The sequence below is a fragment of the Talpa europaea genome (assembly GCF_964194135.1).
Source record: "Talpa europaea genome assembly, chromosome: 4".
In the NCBI taxonomy this organism is placed as follows: domain Eukaryota; kingdom Metazoa; phylum Chordata; class Mammalia; order Eulipotyphla; family Talpidae; genus Talpa; species Talpa europaea.
This window is the reverse complement of record NC_140070.1, coordinates 62,476,316-62,499,314: the sequence shown is the minus strand read 5'-3', so window position 1 is coordinate 62,499,314 and position 22,999 is coordinate 62,476,316. Positions and strand designations below refer to the sequence as shown.

The window sequence follows — 22,999 nt, the reverse complement described above, 5'->3', positions numbered from 1 at the left end:
CATTTTCTAGGATTTTTCAAAGATCACAATCAAAAACATTCATTCATCATTGACATACTAAAAACATCTTCCTAGTTTACCTTATGTTATTATTGTCAGTCATTACATATCTATGTAACTTCAGGGGTACACTGCCATATGTCTGTATGTGCATATATTTCGCTCAGTCTCCAACACTAACATTCCATGCCGGTAACCAATCCCATTCCTCCCTCTATTCTTCCCTCCCCCTCCCTTTTCTTCCCTCTGGTAACCAGTATATTTTTCAGAGTCTGAGAATTATTTTTGCTGTGTCTTGCCAGTGTATGTTCTTGGTTATTTATATTCCACAAATAAATGAAATTATCCAGTATCTGTCTTTTACTTTCTGACTTACTTCACCTAGCATGATCCCCTCCAGATCCATCCATTTTATCCCTAAAGATGCTATTTCATCTTTTATAATAGCTGAGTAGTATTTCATTGAGTGTATATTCCACAATTTCTTAATCCAGTAGTCTGTTTCGTGGCATTTAGGTTGGTTGTATGACTTGGCTATTGTGGATTATGCTGCTATGAACATAGGAACATATAAACCTTTTCATATTAGGGTTTTCATACTCTTCCAGCGAATCACCTGGCAGTAGTATTGCTGGATCATATTGGATTTCCATTTCTGATTTTTTAAGGTATTCTCGCACTGGTTCCCAAAGAGGCTGTACCAAATTAGCTTTCCACCAACAGTGGATGAGTGTTCCATTTTCTCCATATCCTCTCAACATTTGTTATTTCCATTCTCTTTGCTATCAGCCATTCTCACAGGGGTGAGGTGCTAACTCACTGTAGTTTTGACTTGCATTTTCCTTGTAACGAGTGATGCTGAGAATTATTTTCATATGTTTGTAGACCAACTGAATGTCTTCTTTGGGTTAAGTGTCTGTTTGGATCTTTAGCCCATTTGTTGTTTAGGTTATTTTTTTAAGTTGTGTAAGCACTTTATATATTTTGGAAATTGAACCCTCCCTGACATCTGCTAAGCAAATATCTTCTCCCAGTCTGTTTTTTGTTCTGTTTTGTATTTATGTACAAAAGTTTTTAGCTGGATACAGCCCCAATTGTTTAATTTTGCTTTTGTTTATCTTGCCATTGGGAATGCATGCCCAAATATTCTCTGGAGTTGATGTTCAGTCATGTTAAAACCATGTTTTAAGTACTTTATGGTTTTAGTTCTTTAATCTATTTTATATTATTTTTTGTGCATGGAGTTAAGTAAGGATCTAGTTATCTTTTTTTTTTAAGATGTATTTATTTATTTATACAAGCAATGGGTATAGTCAGAAGCACGGGAGGGTGAGAGAATTCACCAGAGCCAGAGAGGGGAGCAGAACAGGCAGACTAATGAAATAACACTGCTGAGGGGAGCAGCGGGCACCACAGGAGAGGTCTGCAAGCCATGTGGGACCCTCCTCCGGGGTCCGGAACCGAACCGGTGCTGCAGAGCTTCGCAGCCCAGTGCTTAACCGATGCACCACCGGGGACGCCCAGGATCTAGTTTGTTTTTTCTTTATTCTTGCTTGCATGTGGCTATCCAGTTTCCCAGGACCACTTGCCAATTTACCTGTTCATATTTGTGTGGGCTTATTACTGGCCTCTCTATTCCACTGGCCAGTGTTTTTTATTCTAGTATCACACTGTTTTAAATACTGTTGCAATGTAGTATAGTCAGATAGTGTGACACTTTCATTTTTCTTCTCATCTCTCAGGGTCATTTTGACTATTGGGTCTTCCTTATAAATTTTACAACTGTTTATTCTCTTTCCTTGAAAAAAATCATTGGAATTTTGCTCAGTATTGCTTTGAACCTATGAATTACTTAGGTTACATAGTCATTTTAACAATGTTTATCTTATAATACATGAATAGAGAATATTTTTCCATTTTTTTGAGTCTTATTTCCTTTCACAGTTTATTTCCTTATCAGTCTTATTTCCTTATTTCCTTTCAACTTATAAGTTCTCAAAATATAGTTTCTTTACCTCCTTTGTTAAGTTTATTCTCAGATATTTCATTCTTTTTTGGTGCAACTGTAAATGGGAGTTTAAAAAATTTCTCTTCCTTCTGATTCATTGTTTGTATATAAAGATACAACAGATTTTTGCGTATTGATTTTCTATCCTGTCACTTTACTGCAGTCATTTATTATTTCTAGTAGTTTTTCAGTAGTGTTTTTTGGGTGTTTCAATATATGTTATAAAGTCATCTGCAAATAGTGGTAAATCCACTTCTTCTTTTCCAATTTGGATTCCCTTTAAGTCTTTTCTTGCCTAAGTGCTCTGGCCAGGACCTTCAAATACTATGTCGAACAGTAGTGGTGAGAGTGGGCGGCGTCCTTGTTTTGTTCTTGACTAGAGGGAAAAATGCTTTTAGCATTTCAAAACTAATTATGATGATGGCTGTCAGTTTATCGTATATGGCCTTAATTATGTTGAGATACATTCCAATGATTCCATTTACTGATTTTTTTAATCATAAAAAGGTTTAAAGGGTGCTGAATCCTGTCAAATGCTTTTTTGGCATCTATTGAAATGTCCATATGCTTTTCAGTTCCATTTTTGTTGATCTGCTGAAAGACAGAGAATGATGTACATACATTAAATGAAACTTGCATCCCAAGAATGAAAACCTATTTGATTATGGTGGATGATTCTCTTAATATATTACAGGACTAGATTTGCTAAGGGTTCGTTGAGGATTTTTGCATCTGTGTTCATTAGTGTTATCAGCCTCTAGTTTTCTTTCTTTGTGCTGCCCTTATTTGGCTGTAGGATCAGGTAATTAATGTCGGCCTTATAGAATGTATTAAAGAGCTTTCCCACTCTCTTCAGTTTTTGTTTTTTTTTTTTTTTTTTTTGAAGCGTTTTAGTAAAAGAGGTGTTAAGTTTGAAGTTTTGTAATTCACTAGCGAAACCACAGGGTCCTGGGTTTTTGCGTTCTTAGGGAGACTTTTGATTACTCTTTCAATATCTGAGCTTTTGATTGTTCTATTTAAGCCGCTTCATCTGAGTGAGTCTTGGAAGTTCATATGATTCTCTTAAGTGTGTCTATTTGTTCTAGATTGTACAGCTTGCTTGCACAGAGATGCTCACAGTAGGTCCTTATGATCTTTTTTATTTCCAAGGCCTCTTGTAATTTCACCTTTATCATTTCTGTCTTTTTATTTGGCTTTTTTTTCCTCTTCCTAGTGAATCTAGCTAAGTTTTTCAAACTTATCCTTTCAAAGAACTATTTCTTGGTTTTACATATACAGTCTTTTTTGTTTTTTTACTTCACTTATTTCTGCTGTAATTTTTATTATTTCTTTCCAATGATTTTTTTTCATTTGTTCTTTTTTTTAGTTCCCTCAGTTGTAAAGTAAGATTGTTTGATAATTTTCTTGTTTTTAGAGGTGAGCCAGAATTGTTAGGTACTTCCTTTATAATAACACTTTTATAATATCCAAACAGATCTGGTAGATTTTCTTTCCATTTACATTAGTCTTCAGAAGCTTTTCTTTGCCTTTTTTAAAAATTTATTTTTTATATATTGTTCATTTTTAAACAATATTTGCTTCCCCCTCCCCTCAGGTGTAGTCCCCATAGATTTTCCTTCACCATCACCTCAGTCCCCTGTGTTTCTTCCCTCCCTCCCTCTGACCCCTCTCCCTTCTCCTCCCCTGCAGGATGTCTCTGGTTTATAATTGTCTGTTTTTGTTTTATTGTGCTTTCTATTATTATTTTTTCACACTGATGTCTTATTTGGTTTCCCTATATTCCTCCTATAAATGAAACCATCCGATATTTTTCTTTTCCCTTACGACTTATTTCACTGAGCATAATTCCTTCTAGCTCCATCCATGTTGCTGTGAATGGCATGAGTTTATCTCTTTTTTTTTTTTTGCATTTTTTTTTTTTAGTCTTCAGACGCTTTTTAACATCATCTTTGTTTTCTTCATGACCCAAGAGTTTTTCAAATGCATTCTGTTTAGTCTTTACATGTTTTGGTTTATCCCAAGATTCATTTTGTGGTTGATTCTGGATTTATTCCATTGTGATCAGAGAAGATGCTTAATATAATTTATGTTTTCATATAATTCCTGAAATGTTTTGTGTCCTAGCATATGACCTATCTTTGAGAATGCTCCATGTTCACTTGAAAAGAATGTGCTCTTGGGCCTCCCCTTGAGGCAGAGCGGTTGAGCGCTGGGCTGAGATGCTGCCCGCAGCCTCTGCAGTGCTGCTGGTTTGATACCCGGCCACCAGTGAGGGTCCCACACGGTGCGCAGACCTCTCCTGCCGCACCCGCTGCTCCCTCAGCAGTGCAGAGCAGCGCACTTCGTCAGTCTGCCTGTTCTGTTCCCCGCTCTGGAATGGTGAATTCTCTCACCCTCCCACATTTCTGACTGTACCCAGTGCTTGTATAAATAAATAAATCTTTTTTTTTACATTTTTTATTTATTCATTTATTTTTTTATAATAAATTTTATTTTTATATTCCCCATACAATTGCAACCCCCTTATTTTGACCCCAATCCCTCCCTTCCCGCCTCCTATCCCCCAAAGAGTGTCTCTGGTTCATAGTTTTTTGTTGATTTTGATTTTCACTTTCTTTTTTTTTAAATAATGAATTTTATTTTTATATTCCCCATACAATTGCAAGCCCCCATTCTTACCCCAATCCCTCCCCTCCCGCCCCCCACCCCCCAAAAAGTGTCTCTGGTTCATAGTTTTTTGTTGATTTTGATTTTCACTTTCTTATAGTTATTCATTTTCCTGGTCCCTTATTTAAGTTTTCTAGATTCCTGCTATGAGTGAGACCATCCGGTATTTTTCTTTTTCTTTTTGGCTTATTTCGCTGAGCATGATCCCTTCCAGCGCCATCCATGTTGCTGCAAATTGCATGTGTTTATCTTTTTTGAATGCTTAGTAATATTCCATGGTATATATGTACCACATCTTCTTGATCCACTCATCTATTTTTATGCATTTAGGCTGTTTCCAAAGCTTAGCTATTGTAAATAGTGCTGCTATAAACATAGGGGTGCAGGTGTTCTTTGGAATTGATGTTTCTGTGTCCTTTGGGTAAATACCTAGGAGTGGAATTGCTGGATCATATGGAAGCTCTATGTTTAAAAAAAAAAAAAAATGTGCTCTTTTGGAATGGAAGGCTTTGCAAATGTTATTAAATCTATCTGGTCCAATAATTTATCTAATGTCTCTATTTCCTTGTCCATTTTCTGTCTAGATGATCTATCCCTTAGTGAAGTATAAATGGAGTACAAATGGAGTGCTCAGTGATCCCATTATTAATGCAGTTTTGTCAATGTGTTGTTTTCAGTCTGTTAACAATGGTTCTGCAGAGTTAGGTGGCCCTGACTGAGGTGCATAAATATTAATTATAGTTTGATTTTCTTGATGAATGATTCCCTTGACCATCACATAATATATAACTTGCCTGATTACCTTTTTGGTTGAAATTCTAATTAATCAGATATGAAATTCTAATTAATCAGATCCTGCTTCTCTCTCTTTATGGCTTGAAATACCTTGCTCTGGCACTTCACTTTATGTTTATCTTCATGTTTAATATGGGTTTGTTGTAGGCAAAATATACATGGCTCATATCTTGTGTGTTTTGATATTTATTTTTATTAATTTATGCACACAAGAACTGGGGTGTAGGCCAGAGGTGTAGGAAGTGAGAGGATTCAGAGACAGAACAGGGAGCAGGACAGGCAGATCTACTGAAATACACTGCTGAGGGGAGCAGAAGCCAAGACAGGAGAGGTCTGCTGCGCCATATGGGTTAGGTCCCTGGATGGACAGCTGGGATCAAACTTGTGCCACAGTGGCTGGCGACAGCTTGATAGCACTGAGATTTTAACCCCTGCACCTGCAGGGAGACCCATGGCTGATATTTTGTGACTCAACTTGTCACTTTCAATTGCTGAGTATAGATCATTGATGTCTAGGATGATTGTTCACATATGAGGCTTATTTACTATCATGCTATCTTTTGATTTTTAATTGTTTTGTCTTTTATTGTTTTTCTATTTGTATGCTTTTTCCCATCTGAATAGCCTTCCCTGATTCTCCCAGTTTCTTCAATGTGTTTCTAGTTCCTCTATGTGTCTCTATTCTAAATTTTTGCTTTGTAATTACCATAAGGATTATATCAAACTTTCTATGTCTAAAGAATTTTTTCATAACCCAGTATCAATTTCTCATCATTTAACTATACAGGCCCTACCCTTTTCTCTCTCCCCTTGTATTTTATTGCTGTTTCCTTTTTTACTCTTGTTTACACTTCTGATTCTGCACTCTACTGTCCCTTTACTCAGGGTTTTACGTTTTGTTTTTTTGATTCTTGCAGAACTCCTTTCAAGATTTTTTATAAGGTAGATCTGATGTGGCAAACTCTATTAGCTTTGGTTTGTATGGGAAAGTGTTCATTTCATCTTCATATCTGAATGATAATTTTTCAGGATATTTTTGGTTGGCAGTTTTTGTCTTTTGGGATTATAAATACATCTTTCCGCCTTTTTTCTGTCTTGAAAAGTAACTGCTGAGAAATATGATGTGAGCCTTACATGGGTCCACTTGTAAATTACCTTCTTTTTCTTTTTTCTCTAGCATGCTTTAATATTTTTTTCTTTTCCTTTGACTTTTGATTATTTAACAATATTATATCTCTGGGTGAAGGCCACTTTGCATTGAGGAAATTTGGTGTTCTTCCTGGTCCTGAACTTATTTCTTCCCTTAAGTTCACAAAGCTCTCAGCCATTATTTCTATAAATTGGGCCTGTGTTCCTTTCTCTTTCTCCTCATCTTCTGGAATACCTATTAACCTATGCTCCCTCTTTTAAATGAATCTGATAGTTCACATAGGGTTTCTTCATTTTTCTTCATTTTTCCTTCTCTCTTCTTCCAATTGGGTGATTTGTACATTTGCATCTTCTATTTCTAAAAATTCTCTCTTCTATGAGCTTAATTCTATTTAAAATGCTTTCCATATTCATCATATGTCATTAATATCTTAAATATCTTTAGTGAAGAACTCTTTTTGTTCCTGGAACTCCTTTGTAAAGCCCTTTACTTGCTTATCATCTTTTAACTACTCTTCTAGTACCTATTTTACTATTTTAGAAATTGCTATTCTGAATTGTTTGTCAATTAGATTCTTTATTTCCATGTCAATTATAGATGTCTCTGTGCTTATATTCTTCTGTTGTTCTAACTTGTGTTCAGATGTTCCTTGCTTGCTAGGTATATGTGCTGCCTTATTTCATTTTGGGGGGTTGGTGTGCTCTGGGTTTGGTCTTGTTTGATTATTTCTTTATGTTTCTGACAGGTGGGGAAGTGAAGGGAAGCTGGAGACAAAACACTCAGTCTCAGTCTCAGTCCTAAAGAGGAAGGTGGGCAGTTACCAGGCCACTAGCTCTCCTCTTTCTACAAAGCAAGCTATGTTCAGTGTTTTGTAAATTCCTACCCCAACTCCCTTCTGCTCCTTTCTGTGGCATGAAACTGTGTTCCACCAACTGTGTTTTCACCAAATTTGAGTCACCTGGAGTTGGGTGACAGGCATGATGCTCAGAACATGAGCCTCCAGCCCTGCCCAGCAAGGGGGACACAGTACTGGGTATATGTCTTGCTTTGCCCTATAACAGCCACCACCACTGGGTACAATGTCCAGACTGGCAGGCACCACAGATCACTTACTTGTAGAGAGAGAGTGGGAGATGGTTCTCCTACCAGCTCTACCAAGTGTCCAATTCTCTGTGACTCAGCCCAGGTCAGCTCTGTGTGCACCGCGCCATCTTCAATTTTTCCTTTTTCTGATCTTTCCAAGGGAGGATAGGAAGCATTCTTTATCCCTGCTGCTGGCCACCAGTCACCCTGCACCCAAATCCATGCCTACTGAACTGCTGTCTCTTCTCATGGTCTTGTGCCTGCCTGTCTGTACCACTCCCTTTATTGGACAGTTCCTCTGTAACACTGACCATACCCCATGGGACCAGCAGCCAGCCTGTTCCATCACCTGAGTGCAACCTCTTTTGCTTCTTCATGCATCTTTTACAATTCACTCACCTTTACCATAGTAAGTCACCACTCTGAGCACAAAACCTTCAGGAAAATCCTATGTTTTCGTCAATATGCCTATGAATCTTCCCCTAAGCTAATTTTATTCTAGTTTTCCTCTCTATTTAGTTGTGTTTAGGGGAAAGAATGATTCATTCTCTCTATTCTACTATGTTGTGAGTGGAGTTCACCATGCTAAATATTAAAATACATTTCTCCTTAGTAAAAGTCAAACCATTATCTGAACTCCAATCACTAGATGAACGATATACTCTTCAAACTAAAATGACAAGTGATGGTAAAATGACCAAGAAAAATCTTTCAGTCAACATATCCAGGAAGACCAGCCCAAAGGGACATTTCATTTTAATAGTGAAGGATCATTTTTGTCCAAAAATTGAATGATTTCAGGGCACAGATAGTTTCATAAGACATTATACATTACAAATAAGACCTTGTCAGAATTTTCTGAATAAAAAATAAAGTATGCTAAGGAAAAGGGAGAAATATTAATTACCTCCTGGCTATCTTTGTTTTGGTTTGCCCAGAAAATCTTATGATAAAGTGTCTCCATAGAATTGCTGGAATCAGTTCGGTCAAAACAGTGACGATCCAAGACTTCCAATGTGTGCAAAACACGACTAATAGTCACCCCTGGATGTGGAAATCAAAAAAGCAGTTAAAGAAGCCACACAAACCCATAATAGCATAGTTCAAAAGCATCACTATGTGAGATAAGAGGAATTCTAAAAAATTATCATTCTTAGCATTAAGAATTGCTAATGAAACCAAACCTAAAGTTCTGGACAGCCAGGATCTAAAGGACATAGACAGAATTCCTCAAAATTCAGAGTGGTCTGTCAAAAATGTCCTGATTCACATGGAATGATTTACAATAATGAGAAACACAGCAAAAAGCCCAACATTCAAAAGTACTCCTTCTTCCTTGGGTTCTGTACCTGCTGTTGACTCTTGGCACTTGTCAAAAGACCACCGAACTTCCACTGCACGACCTCTTTGTTTTATCTGCTGTTCTACCTCATAAATCCTTGCTCGAACCTGAAAGATAATTTCTTCTAATTAACTTGAGCTTGGAAAGCCACAATGGCTGTCTAAATCATGTTAGGTTTTTCCACACGAGCAAGCATTCTCCAACAAACTACAATCCTGATTTCATTAAAGGAAATTCAGTCTGTTGCTGGAGAAACGCATTTTAAAATTTGCAAGTGGCAATTCAATGCCAGTTTTCAATAATAAATGCTCATAAAAATAAATGCAAGCAAAAAATCTTTACATGTGAATTTTTCTAGGACACCACATGGGAAGCTGAAAGTTCTAAAATATCATCTTTGAGTCATTCTTCTATGTGTGAAAGCGACTAGCCATGCTTTATCAATTTAAGACAACCATTTGCTAGACAAACAGGAATCTTATTCTAAATATTAGTCACAATAGTGGTTCAATTTGCTTAAGTCTTTGAACCAAAAAACCCCACGTTAATAAACGCATACAACAGTAACTAAATATCAGTCTACTTCTATGGAGTTATGGTCATGTAGTAGAACCACCACTACAATTACTGTTGGAGGGGGATAATCTGCAAGAACTCTGGGGCAAGAAGATGAAAATGAAAGGAGCAACTTCATGAACTTCTGCAGTTCAGAGAGGCTAACTGCTTCGCAAAGGTCACCCAGAGAGAAGAGGGGGAGCTGGGAATGGCTCCTGTGCAATGATGCTAAAACTCAGGCTTGGCCCACTATTCCCGGATGCCTCTGGAGAAGGGAAACCCACAGACCACTGAAGCAGAGTCTACCTGCTGATTGAAAGCTGTGTTCCCGCCCGGCATGGGTAGGCTGGAGGGGGCCACTTGCAGCAGATCCAGGGGAGAGCCAGGGTTTGTGCTCTTATTGTCATTTGTGGAATAATTCCACACCAAGGCACTTGGGCAGCAGAGAGTGACAGTCTGCAAATAAAGCACAAAAATCCTGATATTTGGAAAGTAAAATAATATAACAGCTTACAACAGTAAAAATTATACCTTATCACAACTGTATTCTAGTTTCCTACCAAAGAATTTAAAATGAACATCTTACCCTAGTCTCAACTCTTCAGGCTGTAAAGTAAAGACAGATTAATTTGAAAGGCAGTACAACCAATTCAAAATTAAGTAATACTATAATTCATAACCTTCTATTCCAGCACAGGAAATCTGAGAAATAATAAAAATGTAGTAATCATCACTTAAAAATTATCACTTAACAATCTTTTTCATGCACTTAAAAAAAAATGAGATGGATTCAGAATATGCAATTTCCAGGACTACGAAATCTAAAAAGGAATTTGTCTTTAATCTTTCAAATAATCATGTAATAAGCAGTTTCATAAATTCTGGGCATGCAGTAACTCGAACAGTGGGTGGCAAACTTTTTCTATAAAAAGCCAAATAGTAAATATTTTAAGTTCTTCTGACCACCTATAGTTTGTCACATATTCTTCTTTTTTGTTCTAATAACTCATGAAATTTATTCTTAGCTCCTAGGCTGGACTGGGCATAGTTTGCCTATCCTGCCTAAGATATTTGCTGATGGTTTTTACTCAACCATCTGGTACAAAGCACTTCCTGTGACTTTTTAACTCATGTCACAAATATCATGAGGGTGGTAGTTATTCTGCAGTTCCACCAAAGAGGAACATGAGCCACTGAGGAGCTCATTTAACAGGTCCAAGTTGATTCCAGAACACAGGTGTGGAACCACTATGCTAACCGGCTGCCCTGCTAAGTGCAGAAAAATTATTAGAGCTCACATGTAATTAAGCATTCCCTCTGTGCTGAACACTGTCCTGGAAACTTTGTCATCAGAACCTTAACCCAATGAGGCAATGAAATTAAGAACCATCGTTATCCCTATTCACAGATAGGGAGCAGAAGCTCAAGGTAAAAGTTCCCTTGTGGAAAAGCACCTCTGTAATGACTCTCAAGTATCTACTTCAATCATCTGCTATGCTGCCCTCAACAGCCAAATGCAGTAATTCATTTTTCTAAAATACAAAATTAAATATAAAGGAACTAAATTTTGTAATCTAAGAGGCTTTCCTGTGAGACCAGATGGCAGATATGAAGAAGGTCAAGTCCTTGGACCACCAATACCTCTGTCTCCACATCTCTACCTGCGTCCTCCTATCTGTGAGGATTAGACTTCTCATCTCCCATCCATGGGGGAGCACTTCCCTATTCTGAATCCCACAGCCTCCCCCTACCCAGTGAAATAATCAAGCACCCTCCTTTCTGATTCCTGGACTCACTCTCCACTGGTTTACCTTGAGTTGAAATATATGCAGATCTGCCCAATCAAAAGCAATTTCTAAAAATTTCTCCACTTGCCTGGCAGATATTGCTCTCTGTTCTCTTCACAGACATGTTTCTCAAAAGAACAATTAGTATTATTTCTCCTCACTCTTCATCACTCCTCAACCCACCTTTATCTAGCTTCTCACCTACAAGTCAAACTGAAACAGCCACCATATTGTCAAAAGCAATCTTGGTCAGCTTCTTACTTTTCTAATCAACTTTGCACTGCCCGCTATTGGCTCCTTTTTGAAACTTTCTTTGATACCTAGAGAAGCAGTTTAGCACTATAATTAAGGGTGTGAACCTCCCCCACCCCACCCATCCAGCTTAGCTACTTACCTGCTGTGTAACCTAGCCTACCTTTTTTATTATTTGTTTTTCAGGAATAGTATCAGTTCCTATCTCATAGGCTGCTTCTGAGAAACTTAACATATACCCTACAATTTAGTAGAACAGTGCCTACAACTGTAACTGTATCCCTAGCAATGCCTGGAGGCTGCTGTGGAGCAAGGTGGCTTTGTTGGGGTTGAGGACATGCAGGCTTCAACTTACTGCTTGTGGACGTTCCCCCCACACAGCACTAGCAAGGCCAGCTCTGGCCATGGCTTCCCAGAGCCCACAGGCCCACGAGCCTGCCCTGACTTGAGTGTAGGCCAGGATGGGTATTTTCCCTTCATATCTGGCTCTGGAACTCTAAATGGACCAATCAGACGCAAGCTAAATGGACCAGTCAGGTATGAGCTAAAATGATCCATTGGTTCAAACTCACTTAATTAGCTGTCTGGACTGAAAACAGAAAACAAGCCAATTAGTGCTAAACAGTCAGGCTTGTAAGGTGAGTAACTCTGAAGAGGATATAAGGCAGGGCAAAAGTCAGCTTGATTCATTCTGCTCCCAGCCTAAAAGAAAGAAGGATTCTGTTCTTGGCCTTCAAAGAGGAAGCACTGATTGGCCCTCCTTCGAAGGAGGATTCTGCTTCCAGTCTCTGAGAGAAAGAAGTATCCAGCAGTTGACCTCCAAGGGATTCAGCAGAATGACTTCCAGACCTCAGCAGATCTGAGAAGAGATTCGGCCACTGCACCTGCCTCTGGCCCTCCCTCTGACATTATCTGCAAGAAGCACCATCTGGCTTAGCCCAGTGTCTCAAATTGTTGGACACAACCTCTGGTTCTTGGCATTACCTCCTGGCAGTATTTTGGAAGACTCCCTTCTAGGAGTGCTCAGTCTGTCACTGTCTGGTCTTCAGACTGCTACTGCATCACCTTATCCTCTACAAGTGGCCTTTGTTTGGGACTTCTGGGCACTGTGGACACTATCTGGGGTAAGACAACTGGTCACTTGTAACCTCAAAAACACTTTCCTTTTCCCTAATCTGTTTGTTAAATAAACCCTATTGTTCTTGGACCCTGAACATGAGTGGTCTTGTAATTGTTTGCATGAGTGAGAACCCACTAACAGTGGCCTGTCCCGCACCTTGGCACTCTCCCTTAGCACTGCTGCAACATTGTTTGGGCACTCTTTTGCACTGTTTCAGTCCTGTTTCAGAATATAAGTGTTATTAAAAAATTATATTAAATTTATGACAGCATTATTCCTAGTCTCATCATCTTTGTTTCTGTAACAATACTGTCTCGCCATTCTTCTCTCTGGCTTGGCCAACTTTTCTGGTTGCCACCATACCTTCCCTTCTGCCAATTTTTAATAATACTGCCCCTTAGACTTACAAGTTCTCTTACTACTAACTCTTCAAGTAATCTCAACCCCTCTTGGAATTTTGAGCAGCCATGAGGCCCCAAATGATTCAAATCCATTTATCTGGCCAGTCATATGCCTTCACCACCAGAATCACACATGTAACAACCTCTTGCACTTAACTACCTGGAGATCCTAAGGATAAAATCATCCAAAATACTTCAACACTGATCCTAACAACACTCCTCAAAATTGATTTCTTTGCCTCAAATCTCTCCCTGCTTCTGCCCCACTTCACACACCTTCCCTCTGCTGTGGCCAAAACAATCTAACTAAATGACACAATTGACTGTGTTTACTTCTCTGCATAAAACTCTCAAATAACATCCCAATCACTAGGCCCACAGAGGAATGGTCTTCTATGCCCTGACTCCCAACAGATTTTACACTTTATGTTCCATTAATACCAACCTGCAAACAAGATGACTCATAATCCTCTAGACCTTTTCCCATGTTATTACCACTTCCAGAAACACCACTGCCACTTTTATTTTTTTTAACCTGAAATATAAGTACTTAACAAAATCACTTCCTTCAGAAAGTCTCATCAATTCTCGGTTAGACCAGAAGTTTCACTTCTCCACTCCCTCAGTCCCCTGTGCACATCTCCATCAGCCTTTGTCATGGTATATGGAAACTTCCCACTTATGAAACTGTGTTATGACAAGACAGAAAACTCTACCAGAGTGGCAACCATGTCTTCATGGCCAGTCCTGCCCCAAAGTCCCACAGTAAGGAACAGGTCATGTTAAAAGCCCAAGAAATGGGGCCTCCATGGTGGTGCAAGGGGTTAAGCACCGCACTATGAAGCACTCTGAAGCCTCTGCAGCACGAGTTCAATCCCCAGCCGGCAAGGGAGCAACCCACATGGCGCAGCAGACCTCTCTTGTCTCGCCTGCTGCTCCCCTCAGCAGTGTATTTCACTCAGTCTGTCTGTTCTGTTCCCCACTCTGCTTCTGGTGGGTCCTCTCACCCAAAAAGCCCAAGAAATGTGGCATTAACATTAACCAGAATGTACCTCTAGGGCAGGGCTGTATTACATTCCTGAAAGAATCTGCCCAGTGGCCTGCAAGTTACTGCATTTTCAAGGATCACACAAGTAAGGATGTTTGACAGATGGAAAGAGCCTGATAAATTATTTAAATTTTAGAGAATAACCAATTGAAGAATTGAAACTTCTGAGAAAGCTCCAGAATGCTACATGGAGGAGTAGTCTTTCCAGAAAAACAATATAGCTGACTTAACCGGCAGGTTCCCTGAAGGATTTTTAATCCTTCTTCAACTGCTTAATTGTCCTAATAAAGGACAACTACAATAAACTTTCTTCTAGTTGGACACAACAGATCTTCACCTAGTTAGCCCAACACAGGAAAACAAAAGAATGAAATGTCAATTTATAAATTACCTGGATAAGGGGAAAAACAGAACTGTAATCTGACAGTTTAAGATATGATTCCCAACTGAATTGTTAGGGAGCATGGAATTTTAACAATAAAATCCAGGTTTGTACTTTGATAAAGTAACAGGGGCCAAGGACTTACCTGCAACATACAACTAAGTCCATAAACCAGGGGACCATGCTGTGCACAGGAAAGGAAGTCAGAAAAGGCGAGCTGTGCCGGACTCATACCCGGGCCTGGGGGACCTGGGCTGGGGGCCCCAATGCTTGAGTTGTTTGATCCAATCATCATGTGGGGTGAGTGGGCAGCAAGGAGGCTGGGGCTATCACTCAGAAGCAAGGCAAGACGCCGGGCACAGAAGTAGGCAAGACGACGAGACAGGTAGGCCGACTGAACAAACTCATCTGAATACTAGGGAAGATAAGGACACCAGACTTCAGTCGTGTCTTATGCTGCTCAGGGAAACAACTATTTTAATATATACTTTTCCCATAAAAAAAAAAACCTTCAAAAGGTACTATATAGAAGAATACTGTCAAATAGAAATGCAATGTAAGCCACATATGTAATCTTAATTTTTGTAGTAAGTATCAAACAAGTTAGAGACGAAATTAAAAGACTAGCATTTTCTATTTAGCCTGATGTATCAAAAACGTTATTATTATTCCATCATGTAATCAACACAAAAAGGACACACTCTTTTTTCAGGAGCAAGTCTGAAATCTGGTTGCAATTCTATACTTGATGTACATCTCAGCGGCTCAACAGCCATGTCTGGCTAGTGGCTACTCCAGTGCACAGCTATAGAACACCTCAGGGAGTATGCACAGGACACCAGCGGGTGCAGTTCCTGAGAGGGCCATGGGATGGGGGAAGAAAATAATTTTTCACTAGTCTCAAATTGTTTACATTGTCAAATGTATGTATGCCATTTCCTAGAAACTTTTATTTTAAATAAATTTCATCCAGATAACCTAAATTTCAACATCTTAGACCAATCATTAAAACAGGAAGTTACCTACCCTAAATAGCTCAAAAAACGTAAAAAGAATAGAAAGATTCTCTATAACCTCAAAATGATATGATCGATTTTGTTTCCACAGAAATCTGTGGAGACACAGGTTTAAAAACCTGTCTGCTTAGCTTACTGACGAACATGACCAATACAAATGATTGTTAAAACTTGTAAGAAGGGTCCTCCCTGTTGATGCAGCGGTTGAACACTGGGCTGCGAAACTGCCTGCTGCCTCTGCAGCGCCGGTTCGATCCCCGGCCACCGGGCGAGGGTCCCACATGGCGCGCAGACCTCTCCTGCCTGTTGCTCCCCTCAGCAGTGTACTTCGTCAGTCTGCCTGTTCTGCTCTCCGCTCTGGCTCTGGTGAATTCTCTCATCCTCCCGCCCCTCTGACTGTACCCAGTGCTTGTATAAATAAATAAATAAATCTTTAAAAAAAAAAAAAAACTTGTAAGAAGCCTCATCACCTCATGCACTGTATAATCGAGACACTTTTTCTTCTTCTATCTGAAAAATAAAATAATTCCTCCTCCACTTCTACTTAGCCAAACATTCTTACAAGGCTCATTTCTGGGCTCAAGGCCACAGGCACTGTACCTGCAGCATTAGTGGTAACAAGAGTTTAAGAAGGTCGTCATCCATTGGTCTGATCTTTTCTAAGACATCCAGGATCCATGTCAAATATTCATGTTTTTCTAGCATTCCTTCCTTAAATGGAAACAAGAAAAAATATACTAATGATATTAAAGCAAAACCAACTAAAGTTCAAAAAAGAGCAACACTGTATGTCAATATAACTTTGTATCTCTGCTGTTATTTTTTGTGTTGTAGTAAACTATGCTCTAAATGCATACTCTATAAACAAAACAAGGAACTAGCATATTTTCTTTGGTTAGCACGGGTTTTGTTGTTGTTTCTGCTTTGGGGTAATCTGTTTCATTCGAAGTTGAAAAAATCCATCCCTAAAATGTAGGAAAGTCAGAAGCTTTCAGATTTCCAGGGTAATCAGGTGCCTAGTAAAATATTGAGGAGTAGGGACTCATGAATACTCACAAGGAGGTTACTTCGCCAATGGTGATTATTAGAAAGTGTCCATCCTACCATCATCACAACATGAGGTTGAGTTCCCACCACACCTAATCCTAATCAATGCCTACTTAATGGCTTTCTTCTGGATTCTTCAAAATTCTAAATGAATTTTAGATGCTATAGTCTATCTATAAAATGTAATGGCAAAAATCAATGTAAAACCCTAATTAACTATAATATACAGAATTGGAAGGAATCTATAATAAAATGAAGTATATAAATATACCAACTAAAAAAAATAATAATACAACTACTAATTTCCAAAATGTCCCACCTGAGTAGTAGAAGCCCTCTTGATATGAACATTATTAACATTTTTATTTATTGCCTTCATAGACACACATATATATACATTCTTTTATAACACTATGCACATAAGTATTTAACATTATCTTATAGATATGTATCATGATTTACATCCTGAAAGACTCTTTTAGGTAGAAAACAAAGAGCTATGCTTTCATGGAAAGACACGTAAGCTTTTATGGTCACTCTGGTAACAACCTGAGTGGTTAATATGTACTCCTACTTTATTCCCAGAAACTTTTACATATAGTGTATCACCGGTGGTGCACTACCACGGTTACTGATAAGCTACAGTTTCAATATCTAAATGATTAGAGTGGTATAACATGATGGCAAAGTATTTACTTATTGCTAATTCTGAATTTTTTAAATGTTTAGAGTCAAACAGAGTTAAAAGGTTAGACATGGAAAAGATGCAGATTAAAAGCTTAAGACCAGTAAAGAAAATAAATAAAATGGAATTTTGCATTAAGCCCTAAAGGTATGCTGAATGCAAGGTTCAAAAATAAAAAGAACCTGATTTGGGATCAACATGGCAGCCGGGAAACACTGTGAGTAAGTCCTCCCATAAAAAAAAAAAAAAAAAAAAAAAATTAATAGGGAGGAAAAGCAGCAGGTCACTGCGAGAACTGGGACACAAAATATAAACAGGCAACTCTCACAAACTGCCCAAAGAGGACAGTTGCCATAAAAGAGGACCAGAAGAGAGGAAAGCTCAGAACCCTGCTACCCTCTCCCACCCACAAAGTCTGGAGGACCAACAGAAAGGAGGAAAAAAAAACACACAAAAAAAGAACAAACTACAGATCAAGTGGGACACTGAGCAGAAAGTTACCATTTCAGGCAGCACACCCTACAAACAGGAACTGTGGAGAAACATGCAGGAATTGCCCTGGAGGTGAGCGAAGGACTCCCAGGAGACCTCCAAATAGCCCAAGGCCAGCCAGTAAGCTTGTGCAGAAAAGCTGCGCACTCCACTCGAAAAGCATATGCAGATCAAAGCTGACCAGCTCCCTGTGCCCACGACCTAGGTTTGTGGGGAGACAAGCAGAAGCCATCAATGAGGTGATGTCGCTCACTGAGTAATCAGAAACCAGGCGTCTGGACCTGGGAGCAGGGTGCAAACGGCATTATTTCTGCGGGCACTGAACGGGGCTACAGCACATGTCCTGTATCTGAGGGCTTCGGAACTGAGACTCTGGGCACGAAATTTGGAGTGTGGGATCCCCACGACAGCAGGGCACAGGGCAGACACAGCACCCTCACGCCATTGAGGCGCTCCACACCACTCCCACTCTGTTCCCCAGACCCACTGGGAAAAAAACATCTCTAGAAGGACACTAGGAAAGATCTCTGGCGCCACCTAGTGACCAGAAAAAAATCACCAACATCCTGATAGCTGGAAACCAGGGATCCCAAAAACACCCTCAGGCTCTGAGAGAGGGTGGGCCACACAAATGGGGGTAAGAAGGGAAGTAAGGCATGGAGCAAGACCCCATCCTGGAACTGAGAGCCAGGCACAAGTTATGGGATGTGGGGCGCATAATAGCAGCGGGCACTGCACAGGGTGTCAGCCCAGCGTTTTGGATCTGATAGCCCTGGAACTGAGACCTAGAGTGCAGAATTCAGGGCGCAGTATCCATACAGCTGCAGGCACAGCACAGGGTGAACACAGGGCAGACACAGGACCCAGCTTGAATAATAGCCCATGTTGAGGTGCTCCCCTTCGCCCCCTTCCATTTCTCAGAGAACCACTGGGAAAAAGCACAGTCAGCAAGTGCAGGTATCTGGCACCATCTTGTGACCAGAACAAAATCACCAACTAGCTGATTCCCTGTTGGAAATGAGTAAATACAGAGGGAGGGAACTGTAAGGGACAGAGCCCAGCAACACAGCATCAACAACCTGGTGGAGTTTTGTCCTACCAGTGCTGGTCTCAATCTGGTAAACAGTTTCCAACACCCCTAAAGCAGCACCCCTAAAGATGCCCGCCAACATCAGTGACACAACGGCCCAACGCATAGAACTAATTAGAAAGCAAACAACAGGGAGAAGAAAAAATATAAAAAACCATGCAAGCCAGCAAGAGAAGGACACACCACAAAAAGAAATACAGTCACCAGAGCTCACATGGAAGAACTTCTCGGCCTATCAGATAGAAAATTAATGATCATCATGATTAAAAAAGCAGAAAGAAAACGAAAAGGAAAATGATTTGAGACAAATAATCACTGAGCTAAGAATGAAATGAAGACCTTAAGAAAGGAAAGAAAAGACACAGGAGATTAAAAGATTACTACAGAAGATAAAGAACTCTGGGAAAAGCAATGAAAAACAGAATAGATGAAATGGAAGAATGGATCAGTACTCTCTAAGATACAGAAAGAAAAAGAGCCAAAAGAGGAAAAGGTGAGAGAAGTGCAAATGAAGCAGTATGAGGAGACTCTTAGACAATGATCAGACTCCATGAAGAGAGGAAATGTAAGAGTTATAGGTATTCCAGAAGGTGAGGAGAGAGACAAAGGAACTGAGAAATTATTCAAGAAGATAACTGAAGAAAACTTCCCAAGCATGAAAAAGGAGACGAATATAGACATACAAGAAGTGAGAAGAACTCCCAATTACCACAATGAAAACTACAGCAAGACACACAATAGTAAAGCCTGCAAGAGTCCAAGACAAGGAAAAAATAATGAAACTGGTAAGGGGGGAAGAAACTTACAGATAACTCACAAGGGAAAACCAATCAGGTTAAATTCAGACTTCTCCAAAGAAACATTACGGGCAAGAAGAGAATAGAATAACATATTCAGCAAACTTCAAGACAGCAAATGCCAACCAAGAATACATTACCCTGCAAAGCTCTCTTTCCTCTATGAAGAAAAAATATAGACCTTCTCAGACAAACAGAAACTTCAGAAATTCATTATAATTAAACCCCGACACCAAAAAATTCTACAAGAAGTCCTAAAGCCAAAACCAAGAAAGGAATGAACAAGAAGAGGAGAATAAAGCAAGCAATAAAATCACAAAAAAGACAAACAAAATGGCAAATACAGATACCAACATATCAATATTAACTCTAAAAGTAAATGGATTAAACTCATCAATAAAAAGTCACAGAGTAGCAGGCTGGATTAAAAAACAAAATCCAACCTTCTGCTGTCTCCAGGAAACATATTTAACCACAAAAGATAAACACAGACTGAAAGTAAAAGGTTGGAAAACAATCCTACAGGCAAATGGACCAAAAGAGAAGGCAGGAACAGCCATACTTACATTAGATAAAAGAGACTTCAAATTAAAAAAGGTAAAATTAAGAGACATAGACGGATACTACATTATGATCAAGGGGACAATACATGAGGAAGATATAACACTCATCAACATACACTCACCAAATGAAGGGGCACCAAAATATATTAGACAATTATTATCAGCTCTGAAAACAGACATGAAAGAAAATACATATACAGTGGGAGACTTCAACACCCTACACTCACCAATGGACAGATCAACGAGACAAAAAATAAACAAAGACACTAGAGCCCTAAATAAAGACATAAAGGGCCTCCCCAGTGGCGCAGCAGTTGAGCGCTGGGTTGCAAAGATGCCCGCTGCGCAGCCTCTGCAATGCCGGGTTCAATCCCCAGCCACCGGGCGAGGGTCCCACATGGCGCACATACCTCTAATGCCACCCGCTGCTCCCCTCAGCAGTGTACTTCGGTCCTTCTGCCTATTCTCCTCCCTGCTCTGGCTCTGGTGAATTCTCTCACCCTCCTGCGCTTCTGACTGTACCCAGTGCTTGTATAAATAAATCTTTTTTAAAAAGAAATAAATAAAGACATAGAACGCATGGCCTTAACAGACATCTATAGGGCACTGCACCCAAAAAAATCCAAGTACACATTTTTCTCAAGTGCACATGGATCATTCTCCAGAATTGATCACACACTGAGTCACAAGACAAACATCAACAGAGACATGATAATCAAAATTATTCCAACTATCTTCTCGGATCATAAAGGCATCAAGTTAGAAATAAATCATGAAAAGAAAACAAGGAACCCTCCCACTTCGTGGAGATTGAAATCCATACTACTGGAAGACCACTGGACTAATGAGGGGATCAAAGAAGAAATTAAAAAATACTTTGAGTTGAACGACAAGGAGGACACCACTTTCCAGCATGTATGGGATGCAGCAAAAGCAGTAATAAGAGGAAAATATACAGCAATCAGGCTCACATCAACAAACAAGAAAGAATTCAAAGAAACAACCTAATCTCACATCTCAAATAGCTAGAAAAAGAATTTTAAAAAAACCCTAAAGCCAGCAGAAGAAAGGAAATAATAAAAATCAAAGCAGAAATAAATGAATTAGAAATTAAAAAAACAATCCAAAAGATCTATGAAACCAAAGGTTGGTTCTTTGAAAAAATAAACAAAATAGACAAACCTCTGGCCAGGCTCAAAAAGAAAAAAACGGGAGAAAATACATATAAATTGGATTATAAATCAAAGAGGAGAAATCACAACAGGCTCAGTAGAAATCAAAATAATAATCAGAGATTACTATGAACACATATGCAAACAAATTCAACAACCTAGAAGTGATGGACAAATTCCTAGAATGATACAATCATCCAAAGCTGGACAAAGAAGAAATAAAACAACTAAACAGACCAATTACAAGCAGCAAAACTGAGGCAGGAATCAAAGAACTCCCCAAAAACAAAAGCCCAGGCCCAGACAGCTTCACAAATGAATTCTACCAAACATTCAGCAGTGAATTAGTGCCTATCCTACACAAAAATTCTTTCAAAAAATTGAAAAGGAAGCAATACTACCAAATACATTCTGCAAAGCCAACATTACACTAATACCAAAACCAAACAAAGACAGCACAAGAAAAGATAATTACAGGCCAATCTCCCTAATGAACACTGATGCAAAAACCCTCAACAAAATCCTTGCCAACAGAATCCAACAATGCATCAAAGGGACAGTACACCACGATCAAGTGGGATTCATCCCAGGGGCACAAAGATGGTTCAACATACGAAAATCAATCAGTGTAATCCAACACATCAACAAAAAGAAAAATAAAAACCATATGATCCTATTAATAGATACTGAAAAAGCATTTGACATAGCTCAACTTCCATTTATGATGAAGGGCCTTGAAATTCTCAGGATAGAAGGAACATACCTTAAAGTGATAAAAGCCATATACGACAAACCCACTGCCAATATTATTCTCAATGGCGAAAAGCTGAAGGCCTTTCCTTTAAGATCAGGAACAAGACAAGGATGTCCTCTCTCACCACTGCTCTTCAATATAATACTGGAGGTCCTAGCCAGGGCAATAAGACAAGAGAAAGACATACAAGGAATCCAAATAGGGAAAGAAGAAGTAAAACTATCACTATTTGCAAACAATATGATAATATACATGGAGAACCCTAAAAACTCCACAGAAAAACTACTCAAAATGATCAACCAGTTCAGTAAAGTAGTAGGATACAAAGTCAACACACAAAAATAAGTAGCCTTCCTATACACAAACAATCAATTTTAAGAAGAAGAAATCAAGAAAACCATCCCTTTTATAATTGAAACAAAAAAAAATCAAATACTTGGGAATAAACCTAACAAAAGAGGTGAAAGACCTATACAAAGAAAATTATAAAATACTGTTAAGAGAAATTGAAGAAGACACAAAGAAATGGAAAGACATCCCCTGCTCATGGATTGGAAGAATTACCATTATTAAAATGGCCATCATCCCAAAAGCAATATACAGACTCAATGCTATTCCAATAAAAATCTCAATGACATTCTTCAAAGAAATAGAACAAACACTGATGAAATTCATATGGAACCACAAAAAACCACGAATAGCCAAAGCCCTACTGATGAAAACAAAGGAGAAAGGAGGTTATCACACTTCCAAACTTCCAGCCATAATAATTAAAACAGTTTGGTATTGGGGC

At 39.0% G+C, this 22,999-nt stretch overlaps 1 protein-coding gene across 3 annotated transcripts in view; it reads right to left on the bottom strand.

The window, feature by feature from the left end:
* Positions 1 to 22,999, bottom strand: part of MED12L (mediator complex subunit 12L) — a gene marked incomplete at both ends in the record, with an annotated part of 372,007 nt that overhangs the window by 281,396 nt on the left and 67,612 nt on the right. For all 3 annotated transcript variants that reach the window (XM_084232379.1, XM_084232380.1, XM_084232381.1), the window contains 5 exons: positions 8,611 to 8,747; positions 9,053 to 9,152; positions 9,907 to 10,056; positions 14,736 to 15,005; positions 16,207 to 16,317. In XM_084232379.1, the coding sequence (XP_084088505.1) occupies positions 8,611 to 8,747; positions 9,053 to 9,152; positions 9,907 to 10,056; positions 14,736 to 15,005; positions 16,207 to 16,317 (768 nt within the window). The remainder of the gene's footprint in view (positions 1 to 8,610; positions 8,748 to 9,052; positions 9,153 to 9,906; positions 10,057 to 14,735; positions 15,006 to 16,206; positions 16,318 to 22,999) is intronic.